Below are 21,671 nucleotides of genomic sequence, written 5' to 3'. Positions count from 1 at the left end.
GGGAATTTACAGGTTAAAGTTTGTCAGGAAGGCTTACGCCAAGTTTATCCTGTCCCAGAGCATGGAGGTCCACATCCAAGCCTAAACAGGTTTAGGTTCTATGAGTCTAAACCCACTGGTGTTTCATGCTGAACAACCCAAGGACCAAAGCACTCAGTATTCTGTACTGCAGGGCTTTGGCATTAGAGGTTTGCTATTCTGCATAGTTCAACAAACATTTCCCTACTTTCTAAACATTTTGGTAAACTCTTCATAGGATGTGTAAGCTATGCTCCCATCCATCCAACACCAGGCCCCCCTGCCATGTCACACCACAGCCCTAAACTCACAACCTGAGCCTCAGGGAGGCTTCACACACAGGGAGGCTAAACCCCAATGCTACCAACAGCCACACACTCCTAGGATCTTTCCCATAAACTGATACCTCGGAGCAGGGTGACATTGCACCTTGCCTGAAAAACACTTCACAGACCCCAACGTGCGCAACAGCCAAATATTTCCTGTGTAGAAAAGCGTGGCCATGCCTTGCAAGAGCAGAAATACAGCAGAAAGCTCAGCCGTCGAGATGGAGCAATAAACAAATGACTAACCAGGGAGGACACGCTGGTGGCAGGTCCACAGGGGACAGTGGGCACGAGGAGTATCCACACGAATGCCCCAGCACAGCAGCTCGGTCACATCAGAGGGGAGAAGCCCGTCTGTGTTGCTGTGAATCCAAATGATTTCTCAGCCTGAATCACACTGGTGTGTGTCATAAATGTGGGGGGTTTTTAATGCGAGTGTTCAGTTTATTTTACAGTCTGTTTTGTTACCAGCTTTAAAATACATATATTTATACGGTTTAGAAAGAACCATCTGGAATCACATCCTGAAGAACACATCCTTCTGGCAGGCAACTCGTGTACTTCTGAGTAATTAGTGCGTGTTTATAGAAAGGCAGGGCGTGCTTGGGTTTTCTCCTTTGTGAGCCCACTCTTCATTAATGGCCACATCTCCCAAAGAGTGAGAAATAACCTCCTGCTTCCCTCAGACTTACAGCTGCAATGAGCCCCTGTGTACAAGGCCAAGACATGATACACACTACAAGTGCGTGTGACCTGTGCCGTCGGTCCCCTCACACCATCTGCATGTTTCCCCCTCGTGGCCCTGCATGGCTCATGGACAGGCAGTGCCTGCAAGCACTGCAGGTTCAGCCCGCCACAGCTTCACCCAACAAAGCCCCTCTGCCGGATTAACCACCTGCCAAGAGTTCTGCCACTTCTCTGCTTCCAAAAATACGTGGGATTTTTTCCCCATCTATTTCAGGCTTCCATTCATTTTAAAGCTTACCAGTTTTTGAAACACTTGCACAACCTGATGTAAGGAACATCTAAAAGCTGGACCCCAAAGGCTTTCAAAAGCCAATTTACCTAAACCCTCTAATAACTTCTGAAAGCTGTACAGTCTTTAAATTTTACCATCACAGCCTACTGGAAAAAACTGTGTTTGCTCCGAGTTGAGCCCTGCAGCACGCAATGCATCTGCCTTAAACTGCTCCCAGAGAGCCCCAGCTCAATTGTGACACCTTCTCTTCTTAACTGTGCCAAAGAGTTTGAGTTCTCACTTCTAGTGCTCTGGCAATAGTAGCTGATCCACCAGCGCACCTTGGACAATGTTGTGTAACAACAAAAACCTGTCCGGCCTAGGAAGGTCTGGAGAGATTTAATGAGATGTTGTGAAAGGAAGGCAAAGAAAAGAAAAACCAAACCCAGGGATAAAGATAGGCTTGGAAGGGGTTTATAAAACACCTCTCAAAATTGTTTCTTCCCTTAAAAAGCTTCCTTCCAGCTTATCTGGGAAGTGTTCTTCCTATGCAGCCAAGTGTTTTTTGGATGCAAACTACTGTCATATCCAGTGCTACATACAGAACCATGAACTGTCCCAAGCATCCAGCCCTGCACTCTCAACCTTTTCCAGTTTGCAGCCTCAGCATTTAACAGTAGCATCAGCTCTTCTGCACATCCGACATCAGCCTACTCCCACCTGTCCAGCTTTTCTGAGTTACCTGGGGTGGATCCCTTGCAAATAAGTTCAGAGACAGAAATGAGATTAAAAAATGCTGTTCTATGCAGCTATGTGACTTATGCAGAGGTGTAAGCATTTCTACTGAACATATTGCAATCACAGGGCATTACACATTGCTATAATTCACATGACATCAATCCAGAATTGGCTTTAACAAATGTCACTGTCACATGTATTAAGGACATTCAAATGACTTGAAAAAGCTCAGATAATCCTGCTTACTCAAAAACTTTGCTGGTAAACTGAAGGAAGTTGCCCTGGAATTAAAACTACAGGAGCAGAGGTTGAAAATAACTACAGAAAATGGCAGCCCTGATGTCCAATAAAATGCCAAATTACAAACGACTCAAGTCTTCAGCCTGGCAGTGCAGCATTCACAGATTTACTTTTCATGCTATGGAAGGACTAAACCCTAGGACAGACAACCACATGCGTGGTGCTTCCTTCTAGATGCCAGCACCTACTCCAGGTTTAATGCTTGAGAAAGCCTGAGTGCCAGAATAATCCTATTTAGCTCTGAGAGATCAAACCGGATTTGCAAAAGGGTAACATACCCACAGATTAGCAAAATGTTCTCAGTTTCAGTGTGGCCACTTCGCAATCATGTTCCAAAAGCGTTTTCATCTGTAGATACTACGAAAGTTTTTGACCATGTCCAGAGACATTAGAATTACATAGAAAATATATATTCATAAATATGAATATATAAAAAACCTGGGAATGGTACTCATAAATCACCAGTCCCCTCTTATCTACCCCTCAAACAAATTTTGCCTCACTTACTGATACAGGAAGGTTCTCCCACAGCCATACTATCAACAAAGGGAGCACATCAACAGAGCACAGTATATTTTTCTTAGCAAAGAAAAACCCATCAATATTCTCTAATAATCAACTTTTCTAAACAAGGTTTTCTTCAGAAGGAAAAGAAGTATTTAAAGATAGTATTAAAATATCAGTTGTTTAAGCAAAGTCCATGGTGATATTATTCACTATTAACTGGTAGTGAATCTGAATGATTCACTGATGCAAGCATCTTCGACCTGCACACAGGTGTAGAGGGGTCCCCTCATCCCAGCCTACACCTTCTTCAAGGGCGGTGGTGATCTCCACTGGTGACCACCAACAGGACACAGGGAAATGGAATGAAGATGCACTGGGGGAAGTTCAGGGTGGAAATTAGGAAAAGGTTCTTCACCGAGAGGGTGAAGTGGTCATGGCACCAAGACTGGCAGAGCGCAAGGAGCATCCGGATGATGCTCTTAGGAGATATGGTTTAGTTTTAGGTAGTCCTGTGAGGAGCAGGGATTTGGACTTAATGATCCTTATGGGTCCCTTCCAACTTGAGCTATTCTATACTCCTAACCCCATCTGCAGTTACAGCATTTTAGCAGTTCTGAAGAGTTTCCCAAAGCTCATTGTTGACAAGGTCCTTAATAATAGCTTACATATGACACTTCCCAGTCTTTGGTTTTAATTCTTTGTGTTCTGCCACTACCATGAAAACAGCACCCAGGTCACAAAAGAAAAGCCTCCACCCAAGGCAACTGTGAATGAACAGCTCTCCAAAGGAAAATGCAGTATACTGACCATGGGAAAATACAGCTCCGAGCACCGAGCCGACTGTTTGCAGCATCAAACCACCACCATCAGCTGAAGGGCAGGAAGGGACCCTTCTGAAGGAGCTTTCTACCCCACTCTATTTAAAAAAAACTCAGAAGATCAGCCACCTGCCAGCAGAGATCCTGGGAAAGCATTACCTGAATGGTTACAGCAGACACAAACCTAATTATCAACCAGACAAGCACCATGAATAACCTAAATAGATGCACAGATGTTACTTCTGTGATAAGAACAGGGGCAGTCAGAGCTGCAGAAAGCCTTGGATCTCTTTCAGCCAATGTAGGCCAGCTCCTGCTATCCTTGAATATTAATTCCCCTGCCCTCTGATTTTTTCATCCCATTGCAATTAAGTATTAAACTCAGACATGCATATTTTACTTTTCTATTTACAGCAACATCCTATCCAACACTTCTACAGAGGAAGGGCAGCCAGATCAAGTCAGCTGGCTGCCAAGATAAAAATCAATATATTGTCTGTGTGTATCCCACTTTGACTCAGTGGACAGCAATGCCCTAAGGGTGCTGTGATCAGCTGGACTTAAACAACCTCATAGAAGCTGACTGGGTGACAGAACTCAGTACCTGCTAGGACACTGCATTCCTCACCCTGGGCTCTGATGGACCCTATTCAAGACCTGCCCATATGCCCCGTATTGCTGCTCGCTGGCTTGTTCTGTAAATCACTGGAGAAGTTTCAGGACAGACCTGAAATTAATACTGACAGTGACCAGGCACATCCTGTAACTGCACACTTCACTGCATGCTGAAATGAAGAACAATTTGTCTTGATAGCTTTAGAGAACAGCTAGCAACAAATTCCTGTATTTTCTACTGCAGATATTAATCTTTCTTCCTAAGCATGCTTTATTTGTACATCCCACTTAAGAAAACTCTTTTTTTTTCAGGGAATCTGATCCCCCCTCTTACCTGAAACAAATAATTCTTCTGTTTTTATAGCAATGCCCAGTCACACAGTGACAGGTCAAGGCTGAGTAAGTATTTCCACTGTACAACACATTTCTTGCATCTTTTACAAGCCTACCATAAATACCCACCAGGGGCTGTAGCAGCCTTAAACAGCCTGATTAGATCGATAGACAGGTTTTTTCCTTAAGACGGCTTCCATATCCTAGGCTGTGTGCCTGCATTTCATTGAGTTAAGGATTCTGGGAGCTGACCATTTCATCTCTACAATACTTTAGCCTGGACTGGCCATCCTTCCCCATAAGCCCAAACACTTCTGCAAGTGTCAACCCCCCTTAAAAACCACAGGCCTGCCAAATCAACTTGCTGACTTGAAGGTTGTTCCCTTCTAAATTGCTTCCCATTCATTGTTACAGAAGACCACTGCAATGTCCATCTTGGGTGTATCAGACCATTTATACACAGCTGGACTGTTACAAAATTTACATGCTTTCCTGAAACTACAAGCTGGAAGTTTAGCTCTTTATTCAAACGCTGACGGTTGCTACAGGATTAAATGTCTTGACTGCAGATACTGCAAGAGTTTGATCTCTATCCTTCCCATGTTCTCCCACTAGGTTGATCTAAATGCACTTGGCTCCAAAATAAGAACACGTTCTAGTCATTTTCATAAGACTGATTTAAGAATCCAAACATATTTGGGCCCAAATTTGCATTTACATTAGACTATAGCTGTCTATGTTCGACAACACACTGGTGTAAGTTCCAGGAAGAGGAACACCATCTACACCCCAAGGCAATTCACAGAACTGTTGGAAAGGGCAACAGGCAAACATTTTTTGTCAGTAAGCTAACACTCCACTATTTCTGTCCTTGTTATTTAAGCCTTTTGTTTCATCATGAGACACAAAGCTGTAAGTGAGCACCGATGCTTCTCAAAACAACAGTAGATATTTTGCACTTTTTTCCAAAGGAAGAATATTCCCATTTCCTTTCCTGATCACCAGAAACACCAGTACTGAGAGGAACAACACAGAAAATTCGATCCAAAAGACACATTACCAATCTGACATACACAGTGTGACAAGGTGGGCATGGAAAAGCGTAATAACTAAAGTGGTGCTAATGTTAATATAGACGCCTGAATGGAAGGGCTGGCACTGCTGTTACCAAAACCCTCATGTTTATTTCCTTTATATGTTGAAAATGCAACTGCACCTTCAGTATCCATGTATATTTTCCAAAAATGGATCTATCATAAGATCAGTAAGGAATCTTACTGTAAGAACCTGTCCTGTACAGAATGTTCACCACGTATCTTCACATGGCATGAAAAGAAAACCTCAGAAAAATGCCAAATTACCAGGTTAAGATTAGCACCCCAACTCCACAGTTACATACTGAAGTACCCTGCAAAGAACAGGAAAAACATGAAACAATATAATATGAGATATAACCTGACTCAGTCAAGGATATAAAAAAGAGGGTATGTTAGTTAATACTTCCACTGTTTTATAAGATTTTATTTATCTTTAATTTACAATATAAAATACAACATTGATACGATTTCATGACTAACAATAACTGCATGAATAACTGCTTCTCAGTGAATTTCAACATCACCCAGAGACATGAAGTTACGTTTGTTGGCAAACTGGCACCACCACCTCTTGTTTCGTGAAGACTAAGCCTTAATGGAAAAACCCCACTTTCTGAAGTTAAGCTTCCACATTAATAACTGACTTTTTCCAAATATCAACCCATAAGCTTCAACCAGGCTTTTAAAGCATAAAACCACCCTTTAAAAGCACCACCAAAACCCTGAAGAAACCAAAAGGCTTTTCAAAAGGATTCCTCTCAAAGGATATTTTTTTAATCAAAAGGCTTTGTGTCAGACAATCAAAGCTTTACTTCATTTTCTGTTATTTTCTCAATTACTTAGCTTATGTAATTCCCCCGAATGCCCACGAGTTTTAAAGCAATTAAAGATACAAGCTGGTAATCAATACCAGTTCGCAGCTTTTCTGCAAGTCTGTCATGTCCAGACAGGTATTAAAAACACCCAGCTCAAGTCAAAGGGCATCACTAGGCAACAGCAGGTATTAGTCACATGCTCTCCAAGAAGCACTTCAAGGCAAGTTACAGGCAAGTTCCTGAGCGTTACAACAGCCTACCTACGTTTCACAAGTGTCAGACATTGTACCTCTCACAGCAAAAATCAGAAGAACATTTATCAGAAACAGATCATCTCGATCATTCCCCCCTCACAATCTCTATACGTTCAACACCCAGAGAGCTTCATTAGCAGTCTAACGCTGTTAAACACAGGCACTCTGCTAGAATAGGCTGACACTACAGACCACCGTGCCTACTGGCAGAGAAATATATACCCATGACTTCATAGAAAAGTCACCATCTCATGTTTAACACATTCCTCAGGCTGCAGCTTCATATTAGAGCTGTGCTAAATCTTGCTGCCATATACAGGACCTGTCCTGCTTCCCCTTGCACAACCTCGAGGCGCAGGTGACTTTTCAGTGTGCCAGCTCTGGCAGCTACAGCAGTAGAAAACCATTCACTTTGTTCTGTATGGTCAGGGTAAGTTTCCAAAGAAAGCCAAGTCAATGTTTACCCCTGCCAAAGAGAACTCCCTTCCCTGATTTCCCCACTGTGGCCACACGGACTCCCTGAGCTGGCTCTGACGCTCCCATGGCAGTAGGGCAGTCAGTCCTGCAGGCATGCCTGGCAAAACACACAGCTCAGCAGAAAAGACATTTCCTGGCACTTTAGCAAGCTGACTCACTGAGCTGGGCTACCTATCACCAAACCTGCTGCTAGAAGTGAGGGACTGCACGAGCAGCTGCTCCCTTCAATGGGCACTCCCTGACCCATCAGGTGTGCTGAAACATGAAATCCATGCCAAGTTGCATGGTCAGGATGGAGAAAAGTGGATGGTGGAAAATGCTACCAGGTACTAGAAAGAAAACCCCGAATTAACAACTGGAAACCAGGATAAAGTTAAAAAAATGCACTTGAAACCACAAAACTATACAGCCAAGAGCAGCCTTCAGTGACTGTTTCAAGAGAGTTTATCCTGCATCCTGCCACTAGCCATAAAATCCACTACTCACAGAGCTTAGTATCAGCTCTTCAAAGAAATTTTTCATTGTTGGAAGTTGTTCAAATCATGCCCTTTCTGGAAGCAGTATTCTGACCAGTCAGTACAAGAGTAAACACAGTTCAATCCACATTCTCTTACCTTTGGCTTAATATGTTTAATTTGGGTAAAATGAAACAATTCCAAGTACTTCTCTCATACTGGAGGCTGGGAAAAGGGACAGCAGAAACTGTCTTTGAGCTAAGTAAAACTGTACATTAGACTCACAACTAAGAAAACACTGTGGCTAAGTTCATTCAAGTGACTTTAATTACGCGATGATTGTTAAACCAATTTGAGAAAACACTTTCTAAAATTCCATGTCTGAAGAAGATTGTAAAAGAGCAATTTACAACGGACAACAGTGTAAAAAAATTACTTCTTTTCATCTTCGTAATCCACAAAAAAAACTAATTTTTGGAAGCTAAAGTAGAGTACTTAGGAAAGGCTTAGTCAGCCTCAAACCTATGAAAGTGATTAAAACATCTGCACTCTTAGGAGTGTAGTCAAAATAAAAACAGTCAACATTTAACTGAACTGACATAAAAGCGAACACATTACCAGCGAAATAGCAGTGTGTTTCCATACAGCAAATTTGTTGTTTAAGAAGTATCTGGGAGGCTTTTATTACTATATGTTACATCCATACAGAATGAGTCCCTTTCTAAGCAGCTGGTTTGTTCCTTAGAAGGTTACGAATGGAAAGCAGGTAACCTCATGTAAGGAACCAGTCTCCCAGCAGAGGTCTGAGCTAAGAGGATTAAAGGGTCAAAATTCCAGCAGATGGAGAAAGGTTTTATCTGCACATTTAAGAGGCACAGGAACTCTTAGATAACAATTTAATTATAGAAAAAACCCACAACAGTTTCTCAGGCACTCAGACTCCTGAGTTGATATTTTTCACTTTGTTTTCATCCTTGCAAATGTCTACACACTGCAGTCAGCTGCTCAGAAGAATACATTAACACAGAGCTCCGTCCTACTGCAGCTAGAACATTTCCTATACCTTCCAGGCAGGAGAAACTGAGGTACAGCACTTTGATAAGCTATTATCCTAGTTAAAGACGACAACCCCAAAATGTCCAGGTTGAAAGCTGCACTTCAAAGAACCAGAGACTGTCATGAGCAAAATGCTGACTACGAGGCACTTGCCTTCTACTGTTTTTAAAAAGGCATTAAGCTAGTTCTGTTTTCTTTCTGTTACCTTATTTAAGTCGCATCAAACTCCATCGGACTGTGTGTAAAGACAGTTAACAAAGCAACACAGATAACATCTGAATGCTCTCTCATCAATGAGAGAAACTACATACGGCATTATTTCATCTTGGAAAGAAAGCATGGAAAAGATAAGTTATTTCTTGTAGCCTTTCCCCACTTTACAACTGGAATTGCATCATCAAATAAGGTGTTTAGAAATAGTAAAAGCAGCAATGACTCTGTCCAGAACATTCATCTGCAGTGACTTCCCAGCTAAACAAACCTATTTATAAAACCAAGCAGGAACAACAGGAAATAGCACCATAAGGATTATAAGAGATTATGAGCCACTATTATTAGGATGTATTTTTGCATTATGGTTCATTTCACCTTTTAAAGGAGACTTCCATCTCTGCGGGCAGAAATTTCTTAGGTTTGTTTAAATAGGTGCTTTTTCTCTGACATTTACATCACCAGCATGTGCCTATTCTTATTGTTATTAATGCTCAGGCATTAAGGATTTTCATTCTGGGCGTCAATGCATGAAAAATAAATGTCTTAAGCGATGAGTTAACTATTCTAACTGCAGGAACTTCACAGCTTACTTAAACACAGTAACAAATACTTTTAGTCATCAAAATATACCAGGATAGTGATGTACTGTCCACAGTCAACAGGAAATAAGGCAAACCAAAATTGTATTGTACCACTCATATGTTCTTCCAACCATTCCATATAAATTGTAAGCTGAATCACCATACCCTTATCAGACAAACTTTCCATTTAAGCATTCTATAAGCATTAGAATGTTTTCTCCTGAAGAATACAGTAAAAATCAGTGATTAATTCACTTGGATAATCAATTACTACAGTCCTCAAAACTGAAATGTACTGTGTGAGATAACAAACAGCACTGCAACAATCCCTGGTGCAACAGTTGCTGCAGTAAGAGAAAAAGCTAAAAAAGTAAAAGGAAGTCAAAAAACTTTATTCACATCAGAAACTCAGACTTCAATGGAATTTTCCTTTATCAAAATAACCCCATTATGGTTACTTACATCTTTGCTGTAAGAGAACTGTACAATATATATATAAATATATATCTATAAAAGAAAAATCAACTTGTGTGCTTCTTCAATCATCATCATCTTCCTCTTCATCACTGATCACATATTTCTTATGTTTCTTACTTGCTTTGTCATCATCCTCTGCTTTTCTCTTTCCAGAAGGTTCCCCTTCCTAAAGGCAAAAAAAGGGCAAAACTCAACGTACTTCAAGCTAAACAGAAGACTCAGAAGAACAACAAAAAGACCTCAAAGTCTTTCTTGTAAGAAAAGCACAATTATTTTCCATTTTGTGTAGTGTGAGGCGGAACTGCTTATGGATCAGTACTTTAAGTTCAGTAAACATTTTCTACCAATATCAAGGCCCAACCTGAATGGGTCCATAATACATCTGCAGCTCCACTTACATCAATAAACATGCAACCATATCAGCTTCAAGCTGAACTATGGCATAGAAGTAATTTATGTCATAGTCTGGATTAATGGAATGTGCAATATCCTTCTCAACAAGTCTTACAAGCATGGGTAATTCCTAGAATTTGTAGTGAACTTTTCAACATGTAGAAGCTTTCCCTTCACACAGCTTTGCTCAGCTTTCAGACTACCGACACTTGTATGCTCTAAGTCAGAGCTACTGAGGCAAAGAAGAAATTCAGTAAGCAGGTAGGCATTTCATTTGTTCATTGGAAAAAAAAAAAACAAACCAGCAACTATATCACTCTCTGGCATACAGGAAGAAGACTGGTGAGAAATTGCTAGTACTGAGAACTAACATTACAGTTTACACTCCAAGAAATAAAATGGTTCAGGAGGCTTCAAAGAGCTAGTCAAAAGAACTCAAATCACTGAATTAGTTACCTTTTGCAAGCAATACCATAATGATTTTATAGGCTGGATGTCCAATTTTTATCACCTAAATATAGTGTCAACAGATTTATTTTTATCCATGTGCATTTACATAAGCTTAGTTTAAAACCTCCTTCCAAACAACATTTTAAATCAGAATGCAATGAAAATGTGTAATCAAACTACAAATCACTAGTTATTAATGTAAAACTCATCCATTTTGACATGAAGTACAAGAGGTAACTCCGGTATTGTTTAAAAAGAAGAGTATTTTAAAAATGCCTTCAGGTCTAAGCAAGCTCATCCCTTTCTCCATTTGTTGGTTTGGGGGTGTTTTTTTTTGGTTGATTTCTTTTTAAAGCAAGACATATTACTCAGATTTTAAGCAGCAGCAAAGAATAAGCTTCAGAACTTTAACGAATTATTGGAGTTTCAGAACTCTAATGGTTTTTATTTAAAGCATCTTATTCTATATTAACACAGTGAGAACCTAGGAAAGGAATTTTAAGCACGGAAAACAGCCATTAGTATGGGTGGGAAACTCAGTGATAGCTTCTTCCTCAAAACAAGCATTCTCTTGTAATCTAGCCAGGCTATTGTTAAATGATTCATCTTCCTGGTTAACAGAATATGCCCATTAACTACAGTAACAGTAAAACTACTTGCCCTGTGTTGGTAAAATGTATTCATAGCAGACTGACGTTTTCAGTAATGGTAACAAATTATTAGGACAAAGATTTGTGCTGTATTGTTGACTGACAGCACATAAAAGTCTGTGTAAGAGGAAGTCAGTGTTTCATGTATGTGCATACATATTACAAATACCACACTTCCTACATGGTGACGGAAAGTAAGCAGTCATGATTCATCCTGGGGTTTTTTTCATAACACTGTAGCACCCCTCCGTGGCCCTGATGGGAATATTACCTGTAAGTCATCTAATTTTAAAATGGAGGCTATTGTTCCTCAAGCAGCAGAGAAACGCTGTTGACTAGACCTGTTAAGAAGAGGCTATATTGCAGAAACCTCTAAAATTCAAGGATAAGGTTTTAGCCACTTCAGCAGCTATTAAAATAGCACACTAGAGGTGACTGTAGGAAATCAGCTGAGAGACAAACAGTAAAACAGGGCAGGAAGATTAATCAAACTAACATGCCAATGTAGAAACATCTCTCATACCTACAAGGTAGTAATAAGAGCCTGTTACGCTAAGTTAGGTTGTATTTACTATTTTGCCACATAAGTGAAGGTGCCTATCAGCAGAGCCAGGTGCGTCCCAAACTGCCACTCCTAAGCCAATCTTGGCTTGAGAGCAATGCAAGCACAGCTGCAACTCGGGGCTGCACTGTACTGATCAACAGCAAGATTACAGTAATACAGAACTGGTGATGTCTAAAGGAAAGCAAACTCATGGGCTACTAAAACCAAGGAGGCCAAACACCTGACCCAACCCAATGCCCTCTTGAACAGGGCAGTGGGAAGCCAGCGTCAACTGCCATTTGTCATGAATTCCAAAATTCCCTCTTCTTTCAGCTTCCCAAGGTATACAGTAAAAGCCCTATGGCTCTTTGCTACAGAGGCATTTTACAATGAGGAGCAAAAGTCAGGAAAACAGACTACACAGGTACAGCTGATATAGGGCAGAGTCCATCTGCTTCCTGGTTCCATTTCTGCCACTGGATGCAGATAAGTTTTAATCTCAGAAATGGCATCTATTAATTTTGGAAAGTGCTACACTGCAGTGCTCTGTCAGAAGTCACATTACTTGAAATGAACTAAGCCTCAAGACATGATGTGCACAAAGATTCATCTGCTTAAGCCCAGCAGTGATAAATTATGAACCAATAAACCACAATTTTAGAAGAGGAAACAGCACTACTGCTGTAGCTAACAGTTAACTTGACCATGGCCTAATGTTTAGAATAGTACTTGGCTGATGGATAACATCTATGTAGCAACGGACATTAACTCTTCTTTACTCTTTTTTTTTAGCTCTTCCATTTAATAAGTGAAGAAATACTAAGTGAAAATACTTCTGCTATTTACATAATAAACAGGATAGGACCATGTCGCTTAGGAGGTAACACTGCACTAGGATACAGATATTAAGTCTTCTTATTTCTTGCATAATTTTGGTAAAGTCATTTTACATAACTCTGCATAATTTTTTCCATCTTTAAATCAGCAATAACAATAGTGACCTCCTTTGGGAATCGCTCAGGTCTATGAACTGATGCAGTGCATAAGAAATTGGTGATTAATTGCCATGGAAAGCATGCCAAGTCAAATAATACATTAATCAGAGCAGAAATTAAACTACAGAAGTCTCAGCTTAAAAAAAAACAGATTTAGTGCAGGAAATGTTCCTGACTAAAAATTAGCATCTTAAGAACAAAATTCTTTCCTTACCTCATCACTAGTAAGTTTCTTTGCCTTGAGTAGTCTTTGTGTTTTATCTTCATCCGAGCCTTCATCACTGTCAGAAGAGTAGATTCTAGCACGTTCCTCTGCAGAGAAAAATTAGAAGACAAATATTTAGCTGAAATTGGTGAGGAAGAGATAATATCAAAAATAATTCTCCCACATTTAGTCCCATAGAAAGCTGGCAGAATAAAAGTCCAGAGTAAACAAAATAAATTTACACAAACTCAACTCACGTCTGCTCATGTATCAAATGAACTGGCAAAATACAATTTTAGCAGGACTCTCCCAAGAAATTAATCCATATGAATCACACAGGCCCTACTTACATACTGTTAAGGTTTATTATTACCTCTAATGCCACCTTTGTATCTGTTTTTGATAGCTGCTAGACTGATTGCATCATCTCCCTCATCCTCTTCATCATAGCGATCAGGTTCCAAATAATTTGCACTCAGACCACGCTGATGCTGCTTCTCCCGCATTCTTCGCTGCTGAGATTCTCTGCGAATGGAAGCTCTTAATCTCTCCTCTTCTTTCTGTCCAAAGAAACAAGGAATGTATTGAGGGAAAAAAAACAAATGAAACCAACTCAAGAGGAACTTGTATTCTACTCTAAATTTTGAAGTAACAGTACAGCAGTGCGAAGACCGTGCTGTACTGATTTTTTTGTAATATGTAAGGTTAAGCACCCACGGCTAACAACTCTTGTTTGTAACTCCAAAATACACTCAGCTTTTCATAAAGTCACAAAGTGTTCAGCTGTATTAGGGTTGTGATTTTTTACATTAAATCAGCAGATAAGAGACCTCCCTGCCACAATACCTTAATCATTTCTGTTCGCTGAGACTCTGGATCCCGACCTGCCATTGGCAGAATACGGATTTTCTGGGTCTTTGAGCACCTATCTGCCAGAGACAAAGTCATCTTCCTGTGAGTGGCACTGTCCGTAGAGTGCGGCCTGTTAAAAAATAGCTATGGGTTAAATACTTCTTCAAGCAACATCAGTCAGACCAGCATACTGAAGATTTCAAAGATGCACCTCCACAACAGTAAAAGTACCACCCTTTTTTTCACTAGTATTTGTTTATGTGCATTGTAACAGCTACTGGAGACGTCAATTCCTTTCTCAACAAAGCACCTGCAGTCCAGCCTAAATAACCATCTTCACATTTCACACCAACAGCCCAGGATGTAATCATCATCTTGACAGCAACTGTGCATCAGACGAAAGGTTAATTTCAGGGAATATTCTGATTCAGATGAGGACTTAAAAATGTAAATTAAAATATATATATAAAACAATACATGTAGCCTGCATAGTGCAGTGAATGGCATATTAACCTTTCCAACTGGAACACCTGATTTAGGAAAATCTTACTGAAATACTGACTTTGGAAAATAGCACATTCTTACTAAACAGTTACACTCTGCAAGTTTAGGAAGTAGTATTTCTTATCTTTATATACTAGTTACAGCACTTAATTGCAAAGGAAGTATCATATTTGATACAGAATAGCACGTTTACCTGAAGGTTAATTTTGTCTTGAAAACAGCCTGTCCTTGTAGACCTGTCCCTTGTCTGATGAACAAATGGTTGTGATCTCCCTGTAATGGCGCCTTGTACACGTCAAAGACCTCATTGCCCAAGTGAAGAGACATGCTTAAAAGAGATTCATATAATCAATTATTTGATAAAGCCCCCACAGTCTATTTTTTTGCCTCATTTCTAAATGGAGAAAGCCTTCATGTTTCTTTTTCAAATACAGCCAATAATTGTATTTCAATCCAAACTAAACAGAGCGTAACATTTTCAAAGCACTGAGAGTAAAGGAATTACTGCTGTGCAGAAGTGATATCAAAATTTGTTGACCTTCCAGTTTTGCAAGCCAGAGCATTTCACTGGAATAACAACTGTATTTCTTGAACAGCACAAAGTCCAAACTAACCTTCCATCTGACCACTTGACTATCCGTGCATTGCTTTCTCTGATCTCATTCCCTTCCTCATCTCGCCGCATTCGCCATCGTATTGTGTTTTCTACCTGTGGGGAAAAATTACAAAACACTGTTTCTAACTCACAGTAAGGAAGACTGTGGTAAAATATACTCTGCATAGGTCAGTAATTACAGTTAGAAAGGCTAGATCATTTGCTGCAGGATGCAAGGAAATGAAAGTGAAAGGTACTGCTTTTATAGGTGAAATGCAGCTGTAAAGCTTTTTTTTATTTACTACTAAAATAGACCAACTCTCCAAAGTGCTGACCTGGTCCACTTTCATAATCTGAACCATAACTCAAAACACCATTCTAAAACACGTGAAATAGACTTTGAAGAAATGTGTCTAGATTGTTTAAAAGATATAAGGAAACTTAACACTATACCTTAAGTTTTAACCTAGTTCTTCCCTCTTCATCAAGCATCTCTTCATCTTCAAATTCATCTTCATAATACTGGGGGTCAAAAGGTCTGCAATAAATTACATAATAGTCTTTACTCTTCTAAAAATTAATCCAGATGATTCCAGAGTTGTGAAAATAACAGGTGTTTGCAATGTTTAAATTGTACACTGCACACAACAGTAGGCACTGCAGCTGTGAGACAGCCATTTCTGCAGTAATGTCATTTACTGCATTGATTCAACACCACAGGAGGCCTACCCAAGCATCTTCACTACCATCCATTACAGCCACTTGAACATTCAGACCCCCTAAATAGCTCTAGCTAAAGAAAGCAAGTGTGCCTCAGAAAATACTGTTTAATTAGCATCAGGATAATAAGGTTGGGGTGAAGTCTGGAACAAAATCTATACAATATTGTACAGAGAAAATAAAAAGAAAAATACCATTTTATAAATGTGGTGAATTAGGGATTTTCTGAGAGAACAACCATAGCCATTTGTTTTTAATTTGAATCTCAAAGCCCATCGAAGGGAAAGGATGAGATTGGTTTTCCTCTCTTCCTCCAACAAACCTGACAACTGGGCTGGGAGTGAGTGAGGGAAGGTCATTCCCTAGCCTCCTTCCCAATAGTTTCCAGGCTGCTGCAAGGGAGAGAAGTGATAAACAGATTCTGCTACTGTACAATCCTATTTTCAGTCCTGTCTGACCCCCAAAGATCCCCAGGATTTCTCTGAATAGAGCCGCTAACTGCATTCTTAACAGTTCTCTCCTGGAAGTCTATAGCAAGAAAGCCAGGAAGAATGATTTAGCAACTGTCCAACAAACCCAATGCTACACCACCAGCTAACACAACATCAATTAAGCAGTGCAGTGAATCTGCTTCACAAAAACACTTCAAGAAATGGCTTTGACAGCACTTTGCTAGAAGTGCTGAAGGTGGAATTTAGGGCCAAACGTAATATCACAAGCAACTCTAATAATTGACTTTGTTTCTCCCTATGAATTCCAGAAAATTTTTTTAGTAAGGTAAATAGGAAAATGAGTAACCAGCCCCTTCATACTTAAAACAACTCATTTAGGATCTGCAAATAAGGGCTCATTCTAAAATTGAAAATGATGTTTTTATCCCGCAAAAGTGCATAAAGATGCTGCCCATTCAGCTTTTATACATCTGAGAGCCTGAACCTATGTTTAAGATTCAACTGAAATAGGACATGCTTTCAGTTAAATCATATTTTTGTTTGTATTTCAAATACAAAAGGTTATTAAATCAAGCTGAAACCCAAGCTTATCAGAAATTACTCAGCACTTGATTAAATAACAGCAATATATATTACTATTGACTGATTGCAACCAGAAGTGTGCATCTTAATGTCAACCATTTTAAATATGGCCAACATATTTAACTGTATTACTAAATCAAAAGTAGTATAGGGAAACACTAAAAAAACCTCATCAAACATGTACTTAATGTGCAATTACCTGGGCTCCACACTAAGGAAGTTGGGCAGCTTCACAAAATACAAATCGTTACCCAAGTCTGTGTTTACTTTTGGTATTTCTACTTCTATTCTAGTCTCTGGAATAGGCTCTTCTTCCTGTTGTTCCTGACTCAGTCCATTCTCATCCTAATGAAGAAAAGGAGAAGAGGAGCATAAGTGAAAATACATCTACCTGGCAACTGTTGCTTTAGTAAGCACTTACATTAGCTTAAAGAAATGTCATCCATGTGCACAGAGAAAGAGATCAAGAAGCTTTGGGTAAAAGAAATTGAAAGTTTTCAGTGAAAGCAATTCAAGTCAGCATTTTCATATGCCATTTAAAAGTGATTGCAAATACCAGTGTAAGTCCGAGAGACCAAATACAGTAAGGAAACAGTAAAGGAGCTGGCATACAGTTTTCAGCTTAATGCTGTTACTCTTTTTCACTAAAATATTATCATAATCAGCTTTATACATTTCAGAGTGGAACAGCATATTTCAGACTTATTTTAAAAGTCAAGTCTACTCACAATGGGCTGCCCTGGAGTTGGTGGCTTCTCTTCTCCATCACTCCCTGAGGAAATGTCATCTGCACCTCCAAACAGATCCATGACATCTGCATGCTCTTGAGCAGAAAAAATGCTATTTTAAAATACACATATATGTATACACACACCCCTATATGCAAGTACACTTACAGGAAAAAAAATTAACACATCCTTCACTTTCATTGCACTTAAAATCACCTACAAAGGTTAGAAATCACTAATGTTTATGAAGCACATACTGTTCTCTTATCCTGAAGAACAGTTTTCCCCTGTATTTTTAAGCTAAGGATTCAAGGTATGTTTTCCTGGAAAGGCTCTACCAAGTAAGTGAATCTAGTCAAAAAATGTCAACCGAAGAATTAAAGGTGTAAGACCATCCTTTCCTCAAGTAAACAAATACGTGTCACCAGCAACTTCATTAACGTGTTTTGAAGGTTTTACTTCTCAGAAGAGTCACCAGCTCTTTCTCAGCCAGCAAAACATCACACAAACCCGCAAAGGTTCCCTGGGCTGCTCTGATTAGAGGCACCATTTCTTAACACCATCAGTAAAAATGTGTGAAACAACATCCACAGAAGAGAAGCTGTCTCTCATGGAGAAAACAGAAACACTGATAAAGCCACCTAGAGATAATTAGGAGAAATACAGCATGTACTTCCCCACAGAGAATTCTTGTTGCGCTGTTTTCTTATTTCCATGGCACTGCAGTTACACTGTCTCACAAGCACTATCAATTTCATCAAGTTCTGTTAGCACTCGTGCTTAAAATAGGGATTAAAGGAACCAAACCCCCACAGAATAATGCCACCATTTACCTTTCTGTCCTTCTGTATCACTGTCTGCTTCTGAATCTGAAGCAATGGGTTTCTTTCTCTTCATTCGCAGGACTTCATCTTCACTGTCACTGCCCCTCGCAGACTCTACTGAGGAGCACAATTATTCTCAGCAAATTAAATATTTTGTTCCACATAATTTTAAATTCCTTTGTATTAATAAGTTGATTCAGATGAAAAGGAATTTAAAAGTGCTGCATAAAAGAAAAACACGACAAAGATGACTGTAGTTGAAAGCACATGATTAATGTACATGATTAATGCCTTTACAGTGAAGCCTGAATCTTTTCAGGCCAATATAAATGAAATGATAAAGAGAGATCAAACCAGAAGCAAATCATTACTACTGCATTCCATCCTACCAGATTTGTGCTCTTGGTCCTCCTCATCAGAATGCTGGGCCCGTTCATCATCAGAGTTCTGTACTTTCTCCTCATCAGAGTGCTGGGCCCTTTCATCATCATCTGAGTTCTGAATCTTTTCCTCATCTGAGGCCTGTGGCCTCTCCTCATCATCAGAATTCTGCATTTTCTCCTCATCTGAGTTCTGGAGCCTTTCCTCATCATCAGATACCTGCGGCCTTTCATCTTCATCAGAGTTCTGTGCTTTCTCCTCATCGTCAGAGTTCTGCTGTCTCTCCTCATCATCAGAGTTCTGCTGCCTCTCCTCATCATCTGACTGATCACTTTTGTCCTCCTTGCCCCACTTCTCATCCTCTGAATGTGCTTTTTCAGAACCATCTCCCTCTGAATGATGACTGCCTTCATCAGACCCATGCCCGCGATCGTCATCCTCATCGTCATGAGCAGCTTCTGAAGCACTGTGCTGGTCCACATCCGACTGATCATTATCTTCATGCTCAGAATGTCCTGAAGCTTCAGAGCGATTGTAGGATCTTTCGGAATGGTTGTCACTCCCTGTGTGATGGGATGCCCCTTCATCTTCACTATCGTCTCCAAATAACTCCTTATTACTAGGTTTGACTGCCTCTCTGTCATCATCCTGGTCACTGTCACTTCCAGAGGCATTACTACCAGAGCCAGCGTTCTCCTGATCAGAATCAGATTCAGATCCAGAGTCCGAATCTGCAAAGCAAATATCACTTTTTAAGACTTAAAATGTCCCCACAAGGATGCACGTAAGATGCTGGGCTTTGCTTTAAAACAAAGAAACAAAAATCACCAAATCTGAAAGAACTTACCGTTAATGGTAAGAAAGACATATAAAAGTCACCTAAAACAGTAAAGTAAAATGTCTAATAAAGGCGAAGCCAATGAAAGACACAATGAAAATGATGGGTGCCACATAAAGTTTCAAACCACAAGCTACTGAATAAGCAATTACACAAACGAAAATAAAATTCGAAATACTGATGGTTTAAAATAGATAAATACATACATATGAGATCCTACAAACGTGAACCTGCCATCATGCCTTTCACCCAAGTTAGCTGTATGAGGTACCCTGACACGCCTGCTACAATGGAGCTGCTCTTGAACGCTGAGGCTGGCAGGTGCTGTTTCAAACAGGGGAAAAAAGGAACACTTGCCTTGAAAAGTAATTTACATAAGTTGACAGAGGCACTTCAAAACCATACAAATGAGTTAAACCGGGAGGTGTTCCATGCGTTCTGTTTTCATTTACAGGATGAGGACAGCTCTCCAGCATGGACTATGGGGACAGCGTCTCAAGATAACGAGGGGCAAACCGGAGCCCCCTCCGTGCCTCCACCTCCCCGCGCCCGCAGAGTTCCGGTAAGGCGCTATCACATTCGGAAGCGCGCTCTGCCTGTGGCTGTCACCCCCCGCTTCCCCGGCCGCGGCCATAGGAGCACCACAGCCACCACAGCCACCGCAGTGCGGGGTCCATTGCGCTCCGCCCAGCCCCGCCGGCACGCAGCGGAGGCCCGGGGCGCAGCGGCGCGTTACCCGCTCGGGCCGCCCCCCGCGGCCGCTCTGTGCCGCAGTGCGGGCGGGCAGCGGGGGGGAGCGCGGCGCCCCGCACCTTTCTGCTCGGCCTCCGAGTCCGCGTCGCTGCCGAAGAGATCCTCCATGTCCGCCATGGCGGCCCGCGCGCCCGCCACCGCACCGCCGGCGCCGCTCCGTGATGCAAATAGGGAGCGACGCGACTACGGAGCGTGGCGCGGCGCCGGCTGCTGCGGCAGGGCGGGAGGGGGCAGCCCGCCTCTTAAAGGGGCCGTGTCCCGCGGCCGTTACCGATGGCAGCGGGGGAAACGCGTGTCCGCGCCTCCCCGAGAGTCATTTACTAACGCAGCGTCCTCGCGAGGAAACGGGCGGATGTGGCTGCAGCCACACGATAGGGCCTGTCAGAGCCCGAGGCTTGGAGCAGAACCGCTCACACGTGGGCTGGCCACGGCGCTGCTGCTTGGGTACTCCGACCTCCCGTTGCCCGCACTTGCCGAGTACAGGTCACCCTGCCCTAACGCTATCGCCATTATACAAGCTCTCCACCCGTTCCCTGCTTAGCGACCACGCTGCGCTTGGACCTGGCTCCTGTTTAACACCGACAGCGAAGGGAGATGAGTGCAACCCACCCGTTTCTATGGGTGAGGCACTGCCCACTCACCGGAGACAGGGACAGTGACCCAGTGTGTCCGACACAGGGAGCATAACCTGTTAACCTGTGCCTTTAGACCCTCCCATTGCCAACTGTGGCTGCCATAACGCTGCACAAGGCAGCCTAACGTTGTTCCCCCCCGACGCCTTTCTTCTTGTGTGCACTGAACAGGCATGAACAATGATGACGTTACTCCATTTAGGGGCTCTTAACTCATCTTCCCGCTGCCTGCTCTGTGAGTTCCACAGCAGTAGCTTGCTACTGCCATTTGGGCATTCACCTTGCTACTGGAGAAAGTAATGGCTTAACATAAACACAAGGCTCAATGTTCAGCAAGTCAAGGTAACATTTAAACAAACCAACCAAACAAAACCCCCAAACCACAACAAGAATACAGTACTTTAATCATCCAAAACTGTCACTGGTTTACAATCTGACAGCATATAGTGCTGATATGCTAAAACACTCAATTCACGTTTCCTCAATGGAAATTTAAATTGAACACTTGCTCGTTTGTAGCTTACAAACAGTATTA

General features: G+C 41.3%; 1 protein-coding gene across 2 annotated transcripts; it reads right to left on the bottom strand.

Annotated features, from left to right (window-relative positions):
* Positions 1–9,932: 9,932 nt before the first annotated feature.
* On the bottom strand, positions 9,933–20,624 carry LEO1 (LEO1 homolog, Paf1/RNA polymerase II complex component). Of its 2 annotated transcripts, none has more exons than XM_061446964.1 (12): positions 20,564–20,624; positions 18,922–19,644; positions 18,542–18,649; positions 17,709–17,803; positions 17,180–17,325; positions 15,680–15,764; positions 15,246–15,340; positions 14,825–14,959; positions 14,122–14,257; positions 13,649–13,835; positions 13,285–13,382; positions 9,933–10,204 (listed from the first exon to the last, which is right to left on the bottom strand). In XM_061446964.1, the coding sequence occupies exons 1-12, from the start codon at positions 20,619–20,621 to the stop codon at positions 10,100–10,102; spliced, it is 1,971 nt and encodes a 656-aa protein (XP_061302948.1). In that variant the 5' UTR covers positions 20,622–20,624; the 3' UTR covers positions 9,933–10,099. The 2 variants fall into 2 exon arrangements, with proteins under 2 accessions (XP_061302948.1, XP_061302949.1); XM_061446965.1 differs by having other exon boundaries at positions 18,542–18,646.
* Positions 20,625–21,671: the final 1,047 nt, after the last annotated feature.

The sequence above is a fragment of the Pezoporus flaviventris genome, unplaced genomic scaffold (assembly GCF_033815535.1).
Source record: "Pezoporus flaviventris isolate CSIRO_AGI_PZ_B2104156 unplaced genomic scaffold, CSIRO_AGI_Pfla_v1 ptg000006l, whole genome shotgun sequence".
Classification (NCBI taxonomy): Eukaryota; Metazoa; Chordata; class Aves; order Psittaciformes; family Psittacidae; genus Pezoporus; species Pezoporus flaviventris.
This window is presented reverse-complemented; position numbering and strand designations above follow the sequence as displayed.

Coding starts and splice junctions, on each gene's coding strand:
- LEO1 (XM_061446964.1), bottom strand. CDS start 20,621: ATGGCGGACATGGAGGATCTCTTCGGCAGCGACGCGGACTCGGAGGCC. Junction 17,804..18,541: donor TGATACAGAAGGACAGAAAG/GTAAATGGTGGC, acceptor TTTCTGCTCAAG/AGCATGCAGATGTCATGGAT. Junction 15,765..17,179: donor TTCCTTAGTGTGGAGCCCAG/GTAATTGCACAT, acceptor AATTTATTGCAG/ACCTTTTGACCCCCAGTATT.